The sequence below is a fragment of the Sciurus vulgaris genome, assembly GCF_902686455.1.
Source record: "Sciurus vulgaris genome assembly, chromosome: 1".
In the NCBI taxonomy this organism is placed as follows: domain Eukaryota; kingdom Metazoa; phylum Chordata; class Mammalia; order Rodentia; family Sciuridae; genus Sciurus; species Sciurus vulgaris.
Genome location: NC_136461.1, coordinates 167,762,295 through 167,784,464, shown reverse-complemented (window position 1 = coordinate 167,784,464; position 22,170 = coordinate 167,762,295). Strand labels below are relative to the sequence as shown.

At 33.5% G+C, this 22,170-nt stretch overlaps 2 protein-coding genes across 2 annotated transcripts in view; both read left to right on the top strand.

The window, feature by feature from the left end:
- The first annotated feature begins 6,559 nt into the window (after window positions 1–6,559).
- Window positions 6,560–7,747, top strand: LOC306656814 (eukaryotic translation initiation factor 2 subunit 2-like). Its single transcript, XM_079132328.1, has one exon. It carries the CDS (start codon window positions 6,658–6,660, stop codon window positions 7,510–7,512), a length of 855 nt encoding a protein of 284 aa, XP_078988454.1. The 5' UTR covers window positions 6,560–6,657; the 3' UTR covers window positions 7,513–7,747.
- Window positions 7,748–13,429: 5,682 nt separating this feature from the next.
- The window catches only part of TRIQK (triple QxxK/R motif containing), a 66,338-nt gene continuing 57,597 nt past the window's right edge, over window positions 13,430–22,170 (top strand). The window contains 1 exon segment of the mRNA XM_079117127.1: window positions 13,430–13,624. The gene's annotated coding sequence lies outside the window, so the exon portion shown is untranslated.

Sequence of the window (22,170 nt, the reverse complement as noted above, 5' to 3'; positions counted from 1 at the left end):
TAATTAATTAAGTAATTTTTAAACAAATAGGTATATAATCAGAAAAATATAAAGACATAAATGCCCCTATTAAACAAGAAATAATTGAAATTTGTTGAAACTTACTGAAGTACAGCAGTATTCTCCTCAAGTGCACACGAAATATCTACCAAGATAACAGATATACTGGGCCGTAAAATGGATTTCTATGAATTTTAAATAATGAAATTAATGCAGAGTATATTCTCTATCACAACAGATTTAAATTGGAAATTAATAAACCAAAGATCTTTGGAAAATCTCCAATTATTTAAATTGAAAAAATATTTTTGTAACCCATTAGTCATATCAGAAATCAAGAATAATTAAAAATTTTTTTAAATAAATTAAAATGGAAAGCAAATATTAAAATTCATGGGAAGAAACTTAAACTGAATTAGAAAAATTAATATCACTAATTTTCTATATTAGAAAAGAGAAAATTGTCTAATCAATGATCTTCTGCCTAAACTAACTAAAACAAAACAAAAAAACAAAAGAAAATACCCCCCAACCCCCCCCCCCCAAAAAAAAAAAAACAGAAAAAAACCTTTCCCATTCAGTCAGCAGGAACTGGGGAAGCCGTAAGTGCAGGCTGGGGCAATAAACCTTACTAAACCTTATAGGACCAGGTACTCTTAATTGTTGATGTTCCTTTCATGCTCACTGGTACTGACTGGGGCAGGGACATGAACAGAGGGTGAGTGTCCCAACCAGAAATAAGAGTCAGGCCCCCAGATATGGCACAGTAGAGGCTGATCTGGGAGGGCAGAACTCTAAAACCGAAACAATTTTCAACTTCTCCTTCTGCTTCTGTTGGAAAAAATATAGTGCTCTATGCCTGTCTTTCCTCTTCTGTTGGTTCAAATTCAATTCCTAATCCCAGACAAGGTAGGAATAATATGTAAGGCTGACATAGTAAGATATCCATGGGTACCATGGCACCACCACATCCATTTTTCCAGCCCTCCAGGAAGTACCAAGTGGCTGAATAAGTCAGATCCCCTACTCAGTATGAGGGGTGGGAGGGGAAATCAGGGCTTACCCTACAACAGGTGAGATTACTAGATATGATGGAGCTCCTTGAACTTTTCTATCTTATGACATATTGAATCATATGATACTATCAGTCGATTAAGAAACTCTCCTAAGAAGATCTCTACCAATAACTAAGCTGGAGAAACTCTATATACCACCCACACAATAATGAGTTTTTTCTTCTAGGATGTATAGTGAAGATACCATTCCCTAAAATAGCAGGTGACAAATGATAGTTGTGTGTCGGTCTGACCTCCCTGAAATAGGATGCACTCATTGAAAAAGTGCTTGGGACTAAAGAGTTTGGTCTTCACCTTCTATTGGACTGGTCTGGAGTGGGAGCTATTGGTGAAGGCAGAAGTTCAAATTCAGAACACTTTATATTGGTATAGGTAGATGGTAGATGGATCTTGACCTTAGAGCAGGGATGAACCAACAATCCAAGGTGATACATGTAAAAGTCCTGTTTGCTACTGGGCATGACCTTGAGGGTCAGGAATGTGGTCCTATTTCAGGTTTTTCTAGCCTCACAGTGCTGCTTATTCTTGTATAGACTCTAGCTGGCTATAGAGGAGCTTGCAAACAGGTAGGCTGTTCTGCTGCTGATGGCATGGTGTTGTCAACCTCATTTGGAACTTGATCTTCAAGGAGTTGATGTGGAGCTAATGAGGACATCCAGGTTGTAGCTGGCTCTCCACAGAGGGCAGTTTGGTAGCCAGCAGCAGTGTATGAAGGAAGTAATTCCTCAAAGCCAGTAATATCACAAGGTAAGTACGCCAGAATCATGTAGTTTGGAGTGAGAGGTCCCAGACCCACACAAGATGGTAGTCATTTGTACTTTCTGGGTAAAGAAGAGAGTGCTATAGGGGACCAGAATATATCATGAAGCTTGGACTTAATAGCATTGTTGTGAACTTTTCCTTTTCCTTTTCATCCCTCACACCAAATATGTTATGCTCATTGATCTGTGACTCTGCAGAGGTGGGATCAAGAGAGCCAACCTTCTAAATCTTATAGTAATGAAATGATATCAGACTAAGCTTTATAATTTGTAGGTGTAAGGGGAAAATGAGCATGTGAGGCCTACTGTTACAAATTAAATTAAATTAAATTAATGAAAAGAAAAATAAGAAGAAAACAAAACAAAATCAAAACAGGAATAATGTACTATTAAAAGTAGAAAAATATAAAATATTTCTTTCAATTTTTCATTTATTATTTAATACCATTCTAAGTAAAGAAAAAATAGAATTTTATGTCATCAGCTTGAGAATTTCATCTAATTCATATTACACAATGCTAATTTTAAATGAACATTTAACAGTATTTACTGATGTACAAAATTACTGAAATTACACAATTCATTTTTCATAACTCATATTTTGTCCTTGCGGAAACTGTAATGTGTTAGTTGACTTTTTGTTATTGTAACCAAAATACCTGGCAATACCTACTTAGAGGAGGAAGTTTATTTTCCAAAGTTTGAGTACATGGTTGGTCAACTTCATCACTTTGTACCCAATTGCACCCAAGGTGAGGTAAAACACTATGGCAGAAGGGTGGCAGGGAAAGGAAGCTGCTTACCTTATAGCAGTCAGAAGGTTGAGGGAGAAATAGGAAGGGGTCACAGGGAAGATGAATCCTTCTAGGGCACCACGTCAGTGATCCCCTTCCTCCACCCATCCCTCACCTGCACACAGCTACCTAGTTAATTCAAACTAGGAATGACTGATTAGATTACAGCTCTCATGATTTAATCATTTCACCTCTGAGTATTCCTGTTTTAATACAGAAGCTTTGGGGGTACAACTCATATCCAAACCATAACAAATGGAAATACTGCAAAATCCAAATCAACTGTTCCTATCTTACTGATTGATATGCGCACATTCTGCCAATGTTGTACAGAACCAAGTGACTTTCAAAACACACTTACCTGACACTTGTCTTAATTCTCACTGAAACTCTACATAGTGGATCCACAGAAATTCTCTGCTCATGGCATCATGAACTCTTTATGAAGTAAGATATCAAGAAATGGTAGTGAACATTTATCTTGTGCTTATCTTCTCTCCTCATGCACATGCTCTAATCATCCCATTAAATTTCACTTACAAAAGACAAGTTCAAAGATAAATTATGAAAAATTTCAAGATGACAACAGTACAGCATTAACTAAACATGGGAACTTCCTAAGTGTGATGTACCATATGCTAAACAGTTCTCATCATGAAGCTGGCCCTGAGTTACAGGTTCTTGTGGTGCCCAGAAAAGTTACAGTTAATGTTCTGGCTTTGTAAGGGCTGAAAATAAGGTAGCCTTCCACCTGATGGGATTTCCTGTTTCCTTGACCTAGATACAGAAGATGGTATTGTCATCCTCCTAGGTGGGGTCGTGCTATGTGGATAATACTTGAGGATGTTCAAGGTTCTGGTTCCTAATAATCCCCTGCAGCCCTGTGTAATGGCAGTTGCTCACCTGGACTAAAAGCCAGGGTTTCAATTGAGCCTGGTGGGATAGTGGAAGGGTACTTGAAGTACACTTTAACATTGGAAAATTATTAATCTAATTCATCGTACCAACAGAATAAAGTTGAAAAGCATTATAATCATTTTAAAATACATAGATAAAAATTCGATGAAGCTAACATTCATTTATGGTCTTTAAAAATAAGTCTTTGAAAACTAGAAAGAAAAAGGAATTCCTTTACCCTAGTTTAAAAAATAACAACAAATTCATGATCAATAAATACTTCATAATGAGTGTCAGAAGCTTTCCACTTGAGAGTAAAGAATATAGTACCTGTCACCATCACTTCTATTCAGCATAGTAATGGAGGCTATGCCATGAAAATGAATTAAAAGTATTGAAAAGGAAAAAACAAAATTGCCATTATTTATAGAGAAAATGATTGTATAGAAAACAAATAATATTTAAAGGGAACTTCAGTAGAATTGCAAAATACAAAATAAAAATTCAAACATCAATATGGATTTCTACTTCATGCTATGTCATAACAGTTGAAAATAGACTAGTTTTTTTTATGTAAGTTCCTGGACAAGATAACATGAGATGGCATTTTTCAGGCATTAGATAGGAGTCAGTACATAACTGATCCCTGTGAGAAGGGAAACATTTGATCCCCATGTTCACTGTATCTCTCCATTTGGGACCAATTTCCTGATTACAATATAAGTAGTTGGAAAACAAACAAAACATACCAGACCCACTGGTCTCTGGAGTCTAATTTCAGAGTTTGGCACCATTAAAATGGCTAGTTTCTGCAGGGCAGGGTATTGGAGAGAAGAAAGAAGTACTTAAGGTAGGGCTGAAAGTTTGGGAGTTTCCTAAAAATCCTTGGCCAAGAATGAGGTTGTGCATTTAACATGAAAGATGTTAAAAGGCTTGCTAAAGACTGGTTACTATAAAATTGGAAGATGAAAAATGACATGAGAGATTAACTGGGCTGGAGAGATCAAATTCCAGCCCAGGCAGAGCAAAGAAACCACAGAAACATGTCATGCAAAAACCTGAGACACTGGATGCAAATGGGTGCAAACACCATACCTTAAAGAAAAGCTTACTTGTAACTTACACTAACAAAGCTTAAAACCAAGCATTGATAAGAGATAGAAGGGGGAAAAGAGTTTGTAATTTAAGGGTAGCATGAGTGTCTTGGGAGATACTTTGAAATGTCAACAAATCTCCCTTATCAGAGAATAAAAATCAGTATTATAGAAATGCAAGATGATCATGAAAAAAATCACTTTTCAGAAGACTACAAAAAAAATCAGGTCTCTAAAGCATATCATTTACAATAGCCCATGCTATGATTTTGATATGGTTTGTCCCCCAAGAGTTAATGTATTAGAGGCTTTGTTTTCAGTTTGGTGATGCAGAGGTAATGTGGAACCTTTATGAGCTGGGAACTATTGAGAGGTCCTTAGGTCAATTAGAAGCAAATCCTTGGAAGGGACAAGGGGACTCCAATCTCCTTGGCTTCTTATCTGGTGAGGAGGTCTCTTCCTGCCATATATACTTCTGTCATGTTGCCATTCTCCATCAGGCTCTCACCAGAGCTCAAATCAATGTTGATGCCCAATCTTGAACTTTCAGTCTCCAAAACTGTGAGCTAAATAAGCCCCTTCTTTTTATAAAGTTAGAATGTATCAAGTATTTTGTTATGGTAACAGAAAGTACCAAATAAAATAAAAGATTATTAGACATGCAAAAAGACAGGAAACATGACCCATAGCCAGGAAAAATAGTAGTCAATATAATGTGACCTCAAGAAAGCATAGATATTTTAATGATCAGGTAACATGCATAAGGCAGTTGCTATCAACATATTCAAAGACTCAGTGAAATATGTGAAGAATCTCAGTAGAAAACTACAAATATAACATATAAATGGAAATTCTAGAAATTCTACAGTAACTGAATTGAAAGCTTCACTAAATCAGCTTCGTATCAAATTAAAGGGAGATAAGTAGACATCCAATCTGAAGAATAGTTGAGTGAAAGCTTAAAAAATCAACACAGCCTTAGTGAAGTGACCTGGTTGACACAATTATTATTCCTGTACTTGGAATCACTGAATGATAGAAGAATTATGATGCGTGAGAAAAATTATTTGAAAAAAATCATGGATGAAATCTCCCAATATAAAATTTTGATATAAAATTTTGGCTTATATATCAAGCTTCAGAAAAATTAAAGTAGGATAAATACAAGTAAAAGTAAACTTATACACACAGGCACATGGTAATGACACTTCTGGAAACTAAGATGAAATCTTGAAGACAGATGTGGAAAGAATAGATTACAAACAGAGGAACATCAATGTAAGTAATGACTAACCTGGCATTATAAACATGAAGGGAAGACGACAGTTGTATCGCATATTTTAAATGCTGCGAGAAATGAAATAAGCTTTCAACATAGAAATCAGAATAACTTTAAAAGAGGATAAATATATTTTCAGGCAAATAACAGCTGAGAGAAAAATACTACCTATACATTTATACTACAAAAAATAATAATTTGATTAATATGAAGGTAAATGATACAATTAGAAATGTAAGAAAGAACAAAATATACCAGAAATAGTAAATATAAAAGTGAAACCTCTTAATTTCTTTGAAAAAAGTCAATTACTTTATTAAAAAAGTAACTGCATTTTGAGTTATTCTAACTTAAAGAAACAAATATAACAAGATAGGAAGCAGATAAATGGAATTATACTATCATAAGTTTCTTACATTTGTGAAGTGTGATGTATGAATGGGAAGTGTGAAGCATTATGTGTGAAATGTGAAACTGTGAACTCCAGTTCTGGTTGTTAGAGTTGAGGAGAAAATGGGATACCATGAAGGAGGAACACAAGGAGAGCACCCTTAGCAGGGTAACATTAAATGGAAACAATGCTAATGAATCTTAACAATGATTTTAGGATACACGTGATTAACTCCAAAATGACCATTAATAACATAATAAGAGTGCGGTGCTGGGAGAGGTGTCAGCAGGAGCAGCGCTGCCGCCGAAGCCAGGGGCTGACCGGTCTGACTTCTCGTTCGTGCCGAGCCCACTCGAACCGCAGCCATGTCCGGGGACGAGATGATTTTTGATCCTACAATGAGTAAGAAGAAAAAGAAGAAGAAGAAGCCCTTTATGTTAGATGAGGAAGGGGATGCCCAGACAGAAGAAACTCAGCCCTCTGAAACAAAAGAAGTGGAACCAGAACCAACTGAGGATAAAGATGTGGAAGCTGATGAAGAAGACAGTAGGAAAAAAGATGCTTCTGATGATCTAGATGACTTGAACTTCTTTAATCAAAAGAAAAAGAAGAAAAAAACAAAAAAGATATTTGATATTGATGAAGCTGAAGAAGGTGTAAAGGAACTTAAGATTGAAAGTGATGTTCAAGAGCCAGCTGAGCCAGAGGATGATCTTGATATTATGCTTGGCAATAAAAAGAAGAAAAAGAAGAATGTCAAGTTCCCAAATGAGGATGAAATACTAGAGAAAGATGAAGCTTTAGAAGATGAAGATAGCAAAAAAGATGATGGAATCTCATTCAGTAACCAGACAGGTCCTGCGTGGGCAGGCTCAGAAAGAGACTACACCTATGAGGAGCTACTGAATCCAGTGTTCAACATCATGAGGGAAAAGAATCCAGATATGGTTGCTGGAGAGAAAAGAAAATTTGTTATGAAACCTCCACAGGTTGTCCGAGTAGGAACCAAGAAAACTTCTTTTGTCAACTTTACAGATATCTGTAAACTATTACATCGTCAGCCCAAACATCTCCTTGCATTTTTATTGGCAGAATTGGGTACAAGTGGTTCTATAGATGGTAATAACCAACTTGTAATCAAAGGAAGATTCCAACAGAAACAAATAGAAAATGTCTTGAGAAGATATATCAAGGAATACGTCACTTGCCACACATGCTGATCACCGGACACAATCTTGCAGAAGGACACCCGACTCTATTTCTTACAGTGTGAAACTTGTCATTCTCGATGCTCTGTTGCCAGTATCAAAACCGGCTTCCAGGCTGTCACGGGCAAGTGAGCACAGCTCCGTGCCAAAGCTAACTAATTTGCTAATCACCACTGATTTTGCAAAGTGTGTTGTGGAGATTTGGCTGGACAGGTTTACCATCAGAGTGGATTGATTAAAAACATTGTATTAAAAACAAGATAGAAAAGCTGCCAACTTCTTGGGTGAGTGGTTGGTTGATCTGAAATCCTTGCAGGATGCAGATGCTCAAGCTGTTGACATACTCATTGCCTACTTTAACAACTGTCAGAAAAACATGATGGGGTAAGGAGGTGCTTTTTTAAAATCGTTCATAGACTTCTGTAAAATGCAAGATAAATTAAAGTTATTATAACAGTGATTCTTTCAAAAAAAATAACATAATAAAATAAATATTGATAAAAAGCCCTTAGAAGCCATTACTTTATTAAAATAAAATTAAGAAAGGCTAAACATATTTGATTGAACCAAATAAAATCATGAAAGGAGAAACAAAAGATAAAATAGGATTGGAAAAGAGAAGATGTCTAGAAAGATGATAGACTTACATGTTCCATATCAAAAATTACAATAAGTGTAAATGGAGTAAACACTAATAACAAATTAAAGATTTTCAGACTGTATTAAAAAGTGAATAAACAAAATACTGTTTAAAAGAGATAGACTAAAATGGAAAGACACAGGTAGCTTAAAAATAAAGGTATGAAATGAATTTAGTAGAAACAATAAGCCTAAGAAATGCAGTTTAACCTTATTAGTATCAGGTAAAGTAGACCTCAAGATATAACCAGAGAGCTAAAAAAAAAAAAAAAAAAAAAAAAAAAAAAAAATCTAAAGCTAAATGGGTTGATTCATCAGGAAAGTCACATAAATTATAATGTGTATGTTTCTAATAACAGAGTTCCAAAATACGTGAAGCAAGAATTAATATAATTAAAGAGACAAAGAAATGCATAAGCATGGTTGGAGATTTAACACCTTTCAATAAGTGATAGAATATGTTGAAAACATCAATAAAGATATAGACTACAATAGACATTCATACAATACTACATCTAACAATTGCAGAATATACTTTTTTTTCCCCCAGAATAAACCACAGGCTGGGTTTTTAAAAAGGAGTATCAATAGCTTGCAGACAATTGAAATCTTAAAGAGTTTGTTTTCTAATCAAAATGAAATTAAAGTCAATAGTAGTAACTAGAAAACCCTCAAGAACTTGCAAACTAAACGACACAATTCTAAATATATAACCCAATGATAAAAGAAAAATTCAGCGCAAAGGAAATTAAAACAATTTCCAGAGGACTGCAATTTAAAATACTGCATTTCAAAGTTCATGAGATACCACCAAAGCAATTCTTAGTGGTTGTATTCTAGTTTTAAATGCCTATATTAGGAAAGAAAAAAAAATTAAATCAATTATTTTAGTTTCTACCTTAAAGATGCAGTAAAATAGAAAATGTAGTAAGGGAAAATAAATAACAAAGGTAAGAACAGAAATCAATGAAATAAAAAACAATAAACTTATCAAGGTAAAAACTTTTTCTGAAAAAAAGTGATATATTTAAATATCATAAATACTTCAGTTAGAAGGGCAAAAGGGAATACCTCAGGAAAAAAATTGGTAATTTAGAATATGAACTTGCTATACAAATTTTGTGATTCTACTCTGAATTATAAAAAGAACATCTGAAAATTTTGTACCAGAAAATTCATGTGTTTATATAACCATTTTATTTGTTATAGATGAAATCTAGTAATGATCCAAAAATTCTATGACAGAAGAACAGATAATTGAATTATGGTATATTCAAGCACTAGAATATTTTTAAATAAATCAATCATAGCTATGTAAGGCAATTTAATCAAAAAACCTTTCTTGAGTGTTTATTAGGTACCCTTGGGATACATTAGTTTATAAAACCAACAAGGATCAAAACCCTTAAGCAACTTATATTTTTTGGGTAAAGACAAATAATAAACAATGCACATAATAAATACATGAATTATGTATAAAGTACATTAAAAAGTGATGAAATATTATGAACAAAAGAATAAATGAAGCATGATAAGGAGTTAGAAAACATGATATCATGATTAAGCATGATACTGGAGTTAGAGAGAAACTAGGGTATTATAAAAGGAGAAGAAGGAGATTGCTCTTAGCACTGTAGTATTAAATGAATATAATATTGATGAATCTTAGCAATAATCTTGAATGGCAGAACTGCATCCCAGATAATACGCTGATAAGTCCCAGTTCTCTCCTGAGGGTGCATGAAGCTCCTATGAGATTCTGCAATAGATGTTTTCACTGGTTGCGAGGAATATGGAATGCTCATTTTGGGATGGAAGAAGCACAAAATCAAAGCAGCTTTGATTACTGAGTCAGCACCTGGACATTAGAAGATTATTGACTGTAAAAGCCATTATTAGTATGTGTACGATAGAATGAGAGAAAACGCTGTCTATGAATTATTCGTAAGCTGCATCATGATTTGGGAAATGTTTTAGAGTCACTGACATATATTAAATGTTCAATAAACTGAGAAAAAAGAGTAAATGTGAACATTTCAACTAGCTAGGCTGTAAGATATGTCTTTTATCTACATTTCATTTTTCAAAGATGCAGCAGGCAGCTGCATATTTGAAATTGTATCCTTATAGTATTTGATTTGTGACTCCATTTTTCTTTCACTTATATGAAACTATTCTCTATGCATGTTTTTACATTATTTAAATATGTTATCTATAATATATCATATATAATAGATAATTTTTCTTGATTTCAGAAACAATTTTGCATTCAATTATTAAACCACAAATGTTGAAAAATGACTTAATAATGTAGGTTCATTCTTCCCATCAAATCCATTTATTATATGTGCTATGCAACTATAATTTCAATCACTGTACAAGTCAATAGAAAACATTTTCTTTGGTTTATTAATTTTCTGGCTTTTGAAAAAGAAGATTTTCTTTAAGAAAACCATACCCATTTTCAAGTTTCTAATAAGTGGATGAAATACAGTACTATAAGGCAAAACTATGACTTTCACACATAATCTTTGAGGATCCCAGAGATTTTTTAAATAAATTCGTATGAAAAATAATTTCTTTAAATAATTTAAACACAGTTCAGCCTAAATGTTTCCCTGATCTTGTGCTAGGATGATTCCAAGGAAACAGCAGTATGGTCTGCCCTATTAAGTAACCAGTTCCAGCTATTTACGTAATTCAACCATTAAAATTTAAGATAAAGCTCTTCTGAACATAATTAAGTAATTTCATATTATATTTATCATTTTAATGTATTCAGTAGACTTCACAATAATTTTGGCAGAATCATCATTTTAAGATATTTAAACTTCATGATTACTAAAACAAGTTTCTACAAATGAGTTAAATTGATTCCTTGAAGCTTTCAAGTGTATTATTTTAAATCAGAGGTGTAAGCATATATAATTATTAAATTTTAGTTTATATTTCAGTATGTCACAAACAGAACCTAATATATATCATTACATGGTAAAGAATAAGTATATTCATGATACATAACTGAATGCTTTAATTTTACATTAAGCCATTTATTTCTTATTGTATAACTCTAAAATATATTTAATGTTTGGTTAATTATATTAATTCCTTATGATTTTTTCCGATGTACATTTGTGACTATGGGAGAATTTCAAATCACACATTTTCCAAGTTTTGGAGCAGAAGCATGATGTGCAATAGAAATAACTGAGATGAGAATAGCATAAAACTCTCCTACTACAAGTATGGAGAATATTAAAAGTTAATGGGAAACATTATTTTTTGGAGCACACTTTGAAAAACTTGTAAAACTACTTTGCAATAGTTATATTCATATAGGATGAGTTGGCTAGTGCTCATTTATACATCACTAAAATGTAGAATAACTAGTTAGGACAAGCTCTTAAGTGTATGTTCACAAGTAATTCAAGGGCAGACTTATTATTTGCTCATTTTGCCTTATTTCCTCACAGGGATATAGTTCAAAATTTTATTCTTATTCATATGTAGCCCAGTATTTTCTACTGGGTGTGTACCTAGAAATGAAGGTATAGCATTTCAAAAGTTTGAATATATGTTTCAAACATCTGGAGCTGTATCTATGGGGAATATACACTGTGTTCATTTCAATGATCATACATTTATAAGCACATAATACATTTATTTAAAAGTTTATTTCATGTACATGAGAATATTCAATTGCATTTGCTATACTTATTTGAATAGTCATTTGAAAAAGCATTCAAATAAATACATTCAACACTTTAATCCAAATCTTGCATTATTTATATAATGTACTTAATATACAATCATAACTCTTTTTAGATGAAAACCAAATATTTTTGAAAGATTAAAGAAACATAAAGGAGACCATGAGTCATACAAATCAAGAAAGTTTTGTAGTTATTCATAGTTAGCAAGCTTTCAGATTTTAGAAATTCAGCAGGACAAGAAAATAAAATCATTTGCAATTGGAATGTGTTTCTTTTATTCCAAAAATTTTATCACAATATGGCGGGCATTTTAATTGAATCTCAAAGCACGTGTTTAGAGATACTTTTTTTTCTTGGTTTTAGTTTAATAGGTTAAAAAAAGGGGGGGGGGTTGCTATTTTAAAGCCACACACCACGAACCTTATTAAGGATATTAATATAATCACATTTAACTCTACCTTTATTTCTGGTAGAGTAACTGGAGACCAGAAAATGATTTAGGAGGACACAAAATAAAATTACATTTTGGATTCAATTCCTGGCCATGATATCCTGGGAAATTTCAGAGAACCTTCTGGTTAGTCTATTTATAGTTTTCTGTTTTTTGCATGCTACTTTCTCATTTTTTTTTTTTTTTTAAAAGATGATGGACTAGCCAGAGTAAGGTAACATACTTCATCAAGAAAAAAATTAAACTGGAAGTTGCACGATTTTTCTGAAGGACTTTAAATTGAGTTTACTGAAGTATAAAAATGACTACAGAGACAGATTTGTTGAATGATTAAATAAATGTAATCTCTCCTAGCCTGTGTTTCATTGTACATAGGCTGTGGATAATAACATCTCTCAGCGGGTTTTGTAAGGATTATATAAATATACTGAATAAAGAGACTGTCAACTGCATTCCAAATAATAACTAGTATCTTAATATTTCATTCTTATTTTATAAATATGAAAACTAAGTACCTGAAACAGACCACCAAACCCTAGTTGTGAATCTTACTTCAGCAATTAGCTTTCCTAAAATTTTAAAAAGTTAAAGTTAACATAAAGTTTTCGCTCTTTTTGTTTTTTTTTTTTTTTTTTTTTTAGCTGGCCAAAGGTGCAATCAATACACTGTTTTCAAATACAGTTCAGACTTCCACCTAGGGATACTTACCTGTGAGTATGAATTTGGGAGTACAAGGGTGTGTGAGGTGGGAAGTGTTCAATGTCACAATGACTTGTTTTCGTCTTATCTCTGTAAAACAAGTCAGTCTTCACATTCCTGCAGTCACCTTGCCAAACAGGTATTAAGCTTCTGACTCACTTCAAAAGGAAAGGCCTCAAGGCGCGCATTTGCCTTCAGGACCCGCATAGAGGCGGGAGAGAGACCAACCAATCAGAGAGAAGACTGAGGATTGGTCCCGCCTCTGCCAACCGAGCCCTGCCCATTTTACGAACCGCCCTGTGGGAGTAGTAGCGTGCGGCTGGTTCGTCCCGCCCCTGCCTCTGAGTGACAGGACCGTGGACAGCAGTATTCCCAGCCGGACACGAAGTTTGTCAGCCCTTGCCTTGGCTGAGCGGAGGTGTGTGTGTGTGTGTATCTGGTGGGGGCTAGGGGCTGGGGAGACCCTGCAAAGAAAGCTCTGGGTCCGGATCTGGAAACGGGCGCACCTCCTAAATTGAGTCCTCAAAACGTTTAGGACACGATCGTTCCGCCCCTGGGAGCGGTCCTTGGGCGGGCTGGGGCGTTCCTGCAAGAGGAACTCGGAGCTCGGGAAACCTAGTAGGTACGGTTATCACTTAATGACCTCTTTCCCGGGAGCAAGGCATTCGTGGTGGGAGTGGGGGATGGCGGGCGCAGGGTTTGGACGAAGGGTGGGCGTGGCCGCTGCGGTTGCTAAGGAACGCGCGATTCCCGCCTTGCCAGCGTGTCTGGTTCTGGCCGCTGGGCCCTGGAAACGTTAGTCCCGCCCACTTCCTGAGGCTTTCCATTCGGCTAGGGATTGGTACCCTTGTGCTGTCAATTAACTTGCACCCCCCCCCCTTTTTTTTTTCTCTGTGCTGCCCTGTTGATTCTGCATTTCCCACTCAGGCCTCCTTTTGGTATATCATTTCTCCTTATTCGTTTTCCTGTTTCTCCTTATTAGTGAACAAATATGCAGACCACAATACTTGCAGAGAAGAACAGCTTGGTGGTGGTGGTGGAGCGGGGTTACTTGACCTGGTGCTTGGTGAATCCCTGAACCCAGGAGATGTTGGTGTCCATGTGGATGACTCTGAAAGAGGGGCTTAGAAATCTGTTCTCTTCACTTGCAGTTAATTTTCTCTGCTGCTTGTTTGAGCTCAATGAGTTTTCTCAGAAAATTGAGACAGTTCGTTCCTGGAGGTTCCCAAGCATAGGCTCTCCCCTTCAACTCCTATACTGGGTGTGTATTTGACGATCAATGGCGAGATGGTCACAACAATTTCAGATGGCCTCTCCTTTGCTCATATCACTTGGCCCCAAATGATTCAGCAGAACAAACATTTCAAAGTAAAAACAAAGGAGCTAAAAGTCTATTTTCACTCCCCCATGCCAGGTTTACAGTGTAAATCCTCAAGAAGGAAGCTTGTACAGGTCCTTAACACTGAGAAGAGCATTGGCCTACAAGTCAGGAAACTGCAGGATTAGTTGTCTTTCGGTATTAATCCTCATAACTCTTAATGATCTTTAAAGTGGGAATACTTGTTTGTGCCCTTCCTCCCTAAAAAGAAGGAATAACGGATTTGAAAATATATTTAAACAATAAGCTGTATAGACACAAGTGTTTTATACTCATAATCTGTCTATATGATCTGGATTTGTGGGAACAGTCATCAGTTAAAAGTACTTTCAATTTTTCCTTATGATTTTTTTCTTTTATCTTTGGGATTAGAAATGAGCAAGAAGCCACTCTTGTATCCATTAGTGATTCAGTGTTTGTTCTGAAATGTCTTGCAGGATAATCTGCCCTCCCCCCACACCACCATCACTGCATATATAGCCTGAAAAGATGAAAGAGCATGTTTCTAATCCAGTAATGATTAAACTCTATAAGGCTGTAAATAGAGTTCATTATTTTGTTTGCTAAAGTCACCAATAAAAGTAGGCATCAATAGTAGTATCAATTGTAGATGTAAGACGTTATTATTGGATAAGGAAGAAATTGAAGAGGGAAAGATCTATTACTTTTGTAATAAATATAAGGGTGTATAGGTGTAACTGTTATTTCCTTAGCACTTTAATTTGAACTCAACATTTGACTCTTCCTTTCCTTATTCAACTCTCTTTGTGATAGCAAAACTAGATGAGGAAAAATAGATTCAAGAGCATTACATTAGACTTAGCAATTTTAGGGGTTCAGTAATAGCTCTTTCTGACATGTCTTGCATTTGTAAAAAATTTACATCAGCCTTGTTACTAACAGACTGATTGAGAATAGTGCTTTCGATAAGAGACCAAAAATAAGTACTAGTATTTCCTACCTCCTTCTATCCCCTGATAAAATTAAACTGAGAGAAAAATTTCATTTTTCAGAACAGATACATTTACCCAGAATTACTGCTATACGTGTTCCATGCTTGCTGTATTCATTGGAGTAATATACACCAGTGTATTCCAGGCACTGATCAAATAACTCCCCTGTGGAGAAGCTATACAAGAAGAGAGGTCTTAGGCTAGGACTGTTAACCTAGTGCTCTGGTTTTCATTATGGTTGATACCTCTGGGTAGCTGGAAATATGTGGTAATACTTTTGAGTTATTGAAGTATCTTTAAAGTAAGTAATGGCTGTGGGGACCTTGAAGTTTAGGAATATAAAATATTGGCTAGGTAGAAGAAGAATTATGAAGAATCATGAAGAATTTTCTTCTCCCACTCCAGTGCCACAAGGCATTTCCATGGAAATACTGCTCCTCCAGGAGTTCCTTAATGTAGAAACATGAAGCTAGGGCCTACTTTCCTCGTTTTTGATACCAATAGTTTGGCTGCAATTGTGAAGTCTTAAAAAATACTGCCTAATATTATATTTTTTAGTATTCTTTTGGAATAATTAAATGATATTAACTGGTAAGATGTATTTTGTATTTGGTACCCTCAAGAATTTCTTACTGAAGAGATAATGATTGTTAGTCCTAGAACTAATTATTTTTCATAGGTACTACACATATTTAACTTCCTATATGGTAGAAATGTTAAGTGTCTGCAGAAATTGAGATAGGCATATATTTTTATGAAATAATTGAAATGTTAACAATAAAAAGATAAGTATTTTGCAGCCAGAGGTTTAACAATCTGTTTTGTAGAATTAGAAGGTAAATAAATGGGGGACTTTTGTCAAGTTCATAGCTTTTAAACCACTTAACACGGAGAATGGCAACAGTAATAAAGTAATTTAGTTCTATGGTAATGTTACATAGGGACATAGTTGTAAAAATAGCATAATGCTAGATCTAATAACTTAAAATTTTAAAAAAGAGGAGAGTTGACTGTGTTTTAAGCACATTTGTTTTGCATACTTTGAAAGTTCAAAATATTCAAATATTTTAGGCCTTAGGAATAACAAATTAAGTGAATACCTATGACAAGGTCCTAATTTTCCATTATAGTTTATAACCTACACATGGTAGAAGATACACTGGTTGGAAGGTTTTAGACTTGGCTCTTATCATAGATATATTATTTTTTGGATAATATAACATTTCTAGTGATCAAGTTCATTATGTAGGAAGGTTTGAAAATTTGTGATTCTCTTTCATTTTTTTTGAGCCATATACTTGAACATTATAATACACACCCATTATTCATAGTGACTTAATGCAGCACTCAATTCCTCTCATTAGGGGCATGTCAGGGTTGTTGTTGTTTTTCCCCTTAGTATGGGCAAGTATAGATCAGTTTCTGATTGTTTCTAGGGGTCCATTCTCTGTCTCCTCTTTTCCCCTCCACATCTATCTCCCCTAAACATATTTGGAAAACATTAGAATATGCAGAAATAGCACATATTCTTTTAAAAATATCAAATAAATAAATTTAGCATTTGGAAATGAATTAAGTGGAATAAAACATCCCACAAAATCAAAGTAAAGGAAATCAACTGAAGACTCTGAGGCATACCTGTGAAAACCTAAAAATAATTTTCTGCTTAAAGAATAACATTTCAGGGAGTTCTTTTGATATTTAACACATTCAAGGATACATGATCGCTATAGATAGGAAAATCTATTTTAAAAGGACAGATATTGATGATTTGACAGTAGGAAGATAGTAAGGGAAAAGAAAAAGGTGACAAGGAAACTAAGCATATTAAAGCTGTATACATTTTTCTATTTTGCTATAACAAATCACTACAAACTGGCTTAACACAACAGTTTTATTTTCCTACAGTTCTATAGGTGAGAAATCTGACATACACCACAATGGGCTAAAATAAAGGTATCTGCAGAGCTGTATTCCATTATGGAGGCTCTGTAAGACTATCTTGTTTCCTTGCCTTTTCCAGTTTTTAGAGGTTCCCCACATTTCTTTGTTACTGCCATCTTCTTCCATCTCCGTAGCCTGCAAGATGACATCCGTGACTTCTGTAGTCACCTCTTCTGAATGTAGCAAACACTTTTCAAGACACATCTAGATTATCCAGGGAAATCTTCCAATTTCAAGATTCTTCATTTAATCATGTCACAAAATCCCTTGAGCCACATAAGGTAACTTATTCACAGATTCTAGGAATTAGGACAGAACATCTTTGATTTGGGGAAGTATTATTCTGTCTAACACAATAACATTAAAAATCTGTATTTGAAGCAGTAAAAGGCAGAACTGATCCTGTTATAAAGTTTAGTTGATAAAGTATAATCTTGAAAAGTTGTCATAGCTAAAAGTTATGTCATAAAAAGATGATATATAGTGTATAAAGAATGAAGATCACTTAATGAATATTTGTAGATTCTGAAGATGAGACAAGAATATAATTTTTCCAAAAGAATAGAACAAATCATTTGAAAGAAAGGTAATAAACAAAAAGATAATGGGAAATAAAACTTTTCCCAAACTGAGAAAGATCTATGAATGCAGAAAGTCTTTATATAAGACAACTCCAAAAGAGAAAATATCACAAAATTTTAAAATGATGATAAATAAAAAAATTATTTCACATAGAAAGGAAAGAAAAAAGCATGTTATTATCAGGAAGTAAAAATTAGACTGGTTTCCAACTTCTTTTCTGTAGTATAAAGTGCTGGAAGGCAACAGAACAACATTTTGAGTTAAAAAAATATTCCTGTGCAGACTGTATTTCTGGTAGGATGGCAACATGAGACCATGTGTATATAAGGGGAAAAAACACTGAGATACCTACTGTAAAAGGATAAAATAAGAACAAAAGAACTATGGTGTATCTGTGTATAAAACTGATGGTATACTATAGATTGCTAGAGTATAGAAGCACATTCAGATAGTTTTGTTCAATCTAGTTAAAAATTGACTAAAAAATATAAAAAATTCCTTGTATAAGAAGATATATATTGCAAAATTTAATTCAATGACAACATTGTATAGTTAAATAAAATTTTGTGACCTTCTCTTTTATTCCAGATATGAAACCTAGTAATTCAAGAGCATGAATAGATTTAAAAATATAACCATACCATTGATTAGCAAACTGTAACCATTGGGCCTACTCTGGCCCACCATATCTATCAAATGACTTTTGAGCTTAGAAAGGTTTTTTAAAATTTTTAATGATTTTAAAAAATTAAAAATAATTATGTGTCACTTTGTGAAATGAAAATTTATGAAATTCAAATTTTATTATTAATCAATAAAGTTTTATTGGAAAACAACCGCCTCATATATTTCCACATTGTCTATGGTGACTTTTACACTCGAGCATCAGAATTGAGTAATTGCCACAGAGATGCATATGTGTCACTTTCATTGCTGCTTCTGTACATACTACAAATAGTAGTGACACAGTAGTAACTTGATTTTGCCTCTTGGCATGCAAAGCGTAAAATATTTGTATCTGGGAAACAGAAAAACTTTTACAACTTCTGAACTGAACTATGAACTTTAGTGTATAATATTACATTTTCTTTTCAATTTAAGGGATCCAAATTTACTCGATTATTGCCCTTCAATGCTTTATTATGCCAGTATCTCTTTGATCTTTTATGAATTGGGGTTAACATCAAGAATATCTTATTCTTTACATTTAATAATCTGAAACTTCTCTTTTCCATCTGTAGAGATGGAACAAATCTCATGCAAAGATTTCATACTTTCATTTCCAAAGACAAATATGTTAATATCTCATTATCATAATGATGAATACTTTACTATTTTGTGCTGAAATTATGAGTGCTTATAGAGATAAGCATGTGCAGTATTTAATGGAGTTATATGTCAATCAGATAATCACAGATTTGTCTGACATGTGTAGATGAATTATATTATACAGATAACATATATAAATGAAACAGTCTTGGAGAATGCCTATGAATTCAAGGTAGGTAAGACTAGGGATAAGGTTACAGTGAGGTAAGAACAAGATTTGTGAAGCTATTAAGCTATAGTGGAATCATGTGATTAGGAAATAAAAAAGTTTACTGGGTAGAATATGATGTAGTTAAAAGTGGTTGGAGTTGAGGCAATGTAAACCTGCTGGACTAAGGTGCGAAGGCTGTTGAACACCATGCAAAGCAGTTTGCATTTTGTAGACAATGAGGACCCATTTTAGCTTTCAAAATGGTAGAATAATATGATCCGATTAGTATTTTAGAATGTTGATTCTCAAATTTTATAGGTACAACATACTCAAAAATTCATTAATTTTTTGACTACACAAATAAAAGTTGCCTTGGAAAATGTCTACTAATGTTCTATTTATAACAAACTTTTCCTTGAAGGAAGGTATATTAATAGTTCCCTAGTTATTTTAGAAACATCTGTGTTATATAAATTTATGTGGTATATAAACATGTTAAATAAATAAAAATGATTTAATATTTTCAGAATATTAAGAAATTTCCTGTAAAGTAAAAATGTAATCTGTTCTGATTTCACATCAGTAGATAAAAAGATATATCTTCTTTAAGATAAAACATAATGTGTATGTTTGCATACTGCCCTACTCTTTACCTAGGACTTATAAAAAGTTTGTGGAAACCTAAGATGATAGTTTAGTTATGGGCTAGTTGAAGATATTTGGATTTTATATTTTAAATATTTAAAAATTAATACTTATGTTTAGCATTTCTTCTAATAAAATCAACATGTTTGTTTTCAGGGAATTTGATTAAGGTAAAATCCCACTTTGAACCTTTATTACTTAATAGAATGAATAGTTTTGAAGGTAATATTGTCTCTTGTTTATATATACCTTTATGTTCTGCATACTATTTTAATAAAAGTTATTTCATTATATTGATCAATTAACTTACTAAATCATAAGGAAAGTGTTTCCTCAGTTGGGCTTAATTGTATGTATTCCAGAGGAAAGTTAGAATTTCTGATCATATATGTGACCATGTATAATATGTATAGTACAGTGTTTGCCATATTAGTTGCCATTTGACTTTTGGTAACTGCTGATTTTATTATTACTATTATTATGAGGATTATTAAGGGTCCAGTGTCCATTATTTACATTTGAAAAATCCAAAAGTTCTACAAAATTAAAATTTCCCAAGTTTTGCACAAATTCAACTGAGGTAAAAACCGGCCTTGAATGGAACTAATACTATTAATGGGCACAAGATTTTTCTATGAAATATTAACATTCTTTCTTCACATCCCTTAGGAGTATTATGTATTTATGATAAATGGGATGTATTGCCTTTTCTGTAATCTAAAAACTTCAGAGAAACATCTGGCCCAAACATTTTAAGTAAAGACTGTAGAACTCTTATTATGGCATCTTTAACATCTTATTGAAATATAATTAACAATTATAAATAAGATTTACAATTTGAAAATATACAGTTGTTTGGTTTTTGGCATATTTGAAATTACACAACCATCACCACTATTTAATTTTGAAATATTTTCCTTATGTCAAAAACAAACCATATACCCATTATAAGTCATTCTCCATTCCTTCTGCCTATATCCCCTAACCAACCACTATTCTATTTTCTGTCTTTATTTTCCCATTCTGGATACTTCATATAAAGAGACTAATAGTATTCAACCATCATTTTTGTCTTGATTTTTCACTTAGCACAGTGTTTTCCAGGATCATCCATGTTACAACATGTATCAATATTTCATTCCTTTCTATGACGGAATAATATTCCATTACATGGACCAACCACATTTTATCTGTTCATCATGGATTTTTTTCCACTTTTTGGTTGTTACAATAATACTGTTATGAACATTCACCTACAATATTTTGTGTAGAGATGTTTTCATTTTATTTTATGCAGTGAAAGCTGTTGCAGTGGAATTGTTGATCATAGGGTAACTGTTTGGCTTTTTGAGAAATTGTCAAACTATTTTCCAAAGTGTGACTGCACTATTTTACTTTCCTATCAGCAATTTATGAAAGCTCCAGTTTCTTCACATCCTCATATCACTTGTTATTGTTTGTCTTTTGGTACAGTAGTTCTAGTGGGAGTGAAAGTAAAACCTCATAATTTCTCTTTGCATTTCTCTGAAAGTCTTTTTATGCACTTATTGGCAATTTGTATATTTTTAGAAAAAAGTCTATTCAAATATTTTGTCCATCTAACAATTTATCTATTGATTTATTTCATTGCTGGTTTGTGAGGGTTCTTCACAATACCTTTATCATCCATATGATTTGAAAGTGTTTTCTACCTTTCTTTGGATTGTCTTTTTACTTTCTTGATCATATTCTTAGAAGCAATAATGGTTTTATTTAGATGATGTTATCTATTTTTTAATTTTTTGTGCTTGTGTTTTTAGTGGTATATCTGAGAAACTATGGCCTTACTCAGAATCGTAAAGTTTTACTCTGAACTTTTTCCTAAGTATTCTAGTTTAAGCCTTCATTTTCAGATTTGTGATTCATTTTGAGTTAATTTTTGTCAGTGGTGTGAGGTAAGGACCCAGCTTTATTCTTTTGTAACACCATTTATTTAAAAGCACTATACTTTCCTATTGACTTGGATTATCATCAGTGATTAGGAATGGCCTAACAGCTGCAAACTATTTTTAATGATCTTATTGGAATTAGTGAAATTTGTATTCTCTAAATTTTGAGTTCATTATTATTATTAGACAGTAGTTTGTAACCATTTAAATGTGATATTCTTATATATATGGAAGTTATTACATTGTAAATCTAGAAAA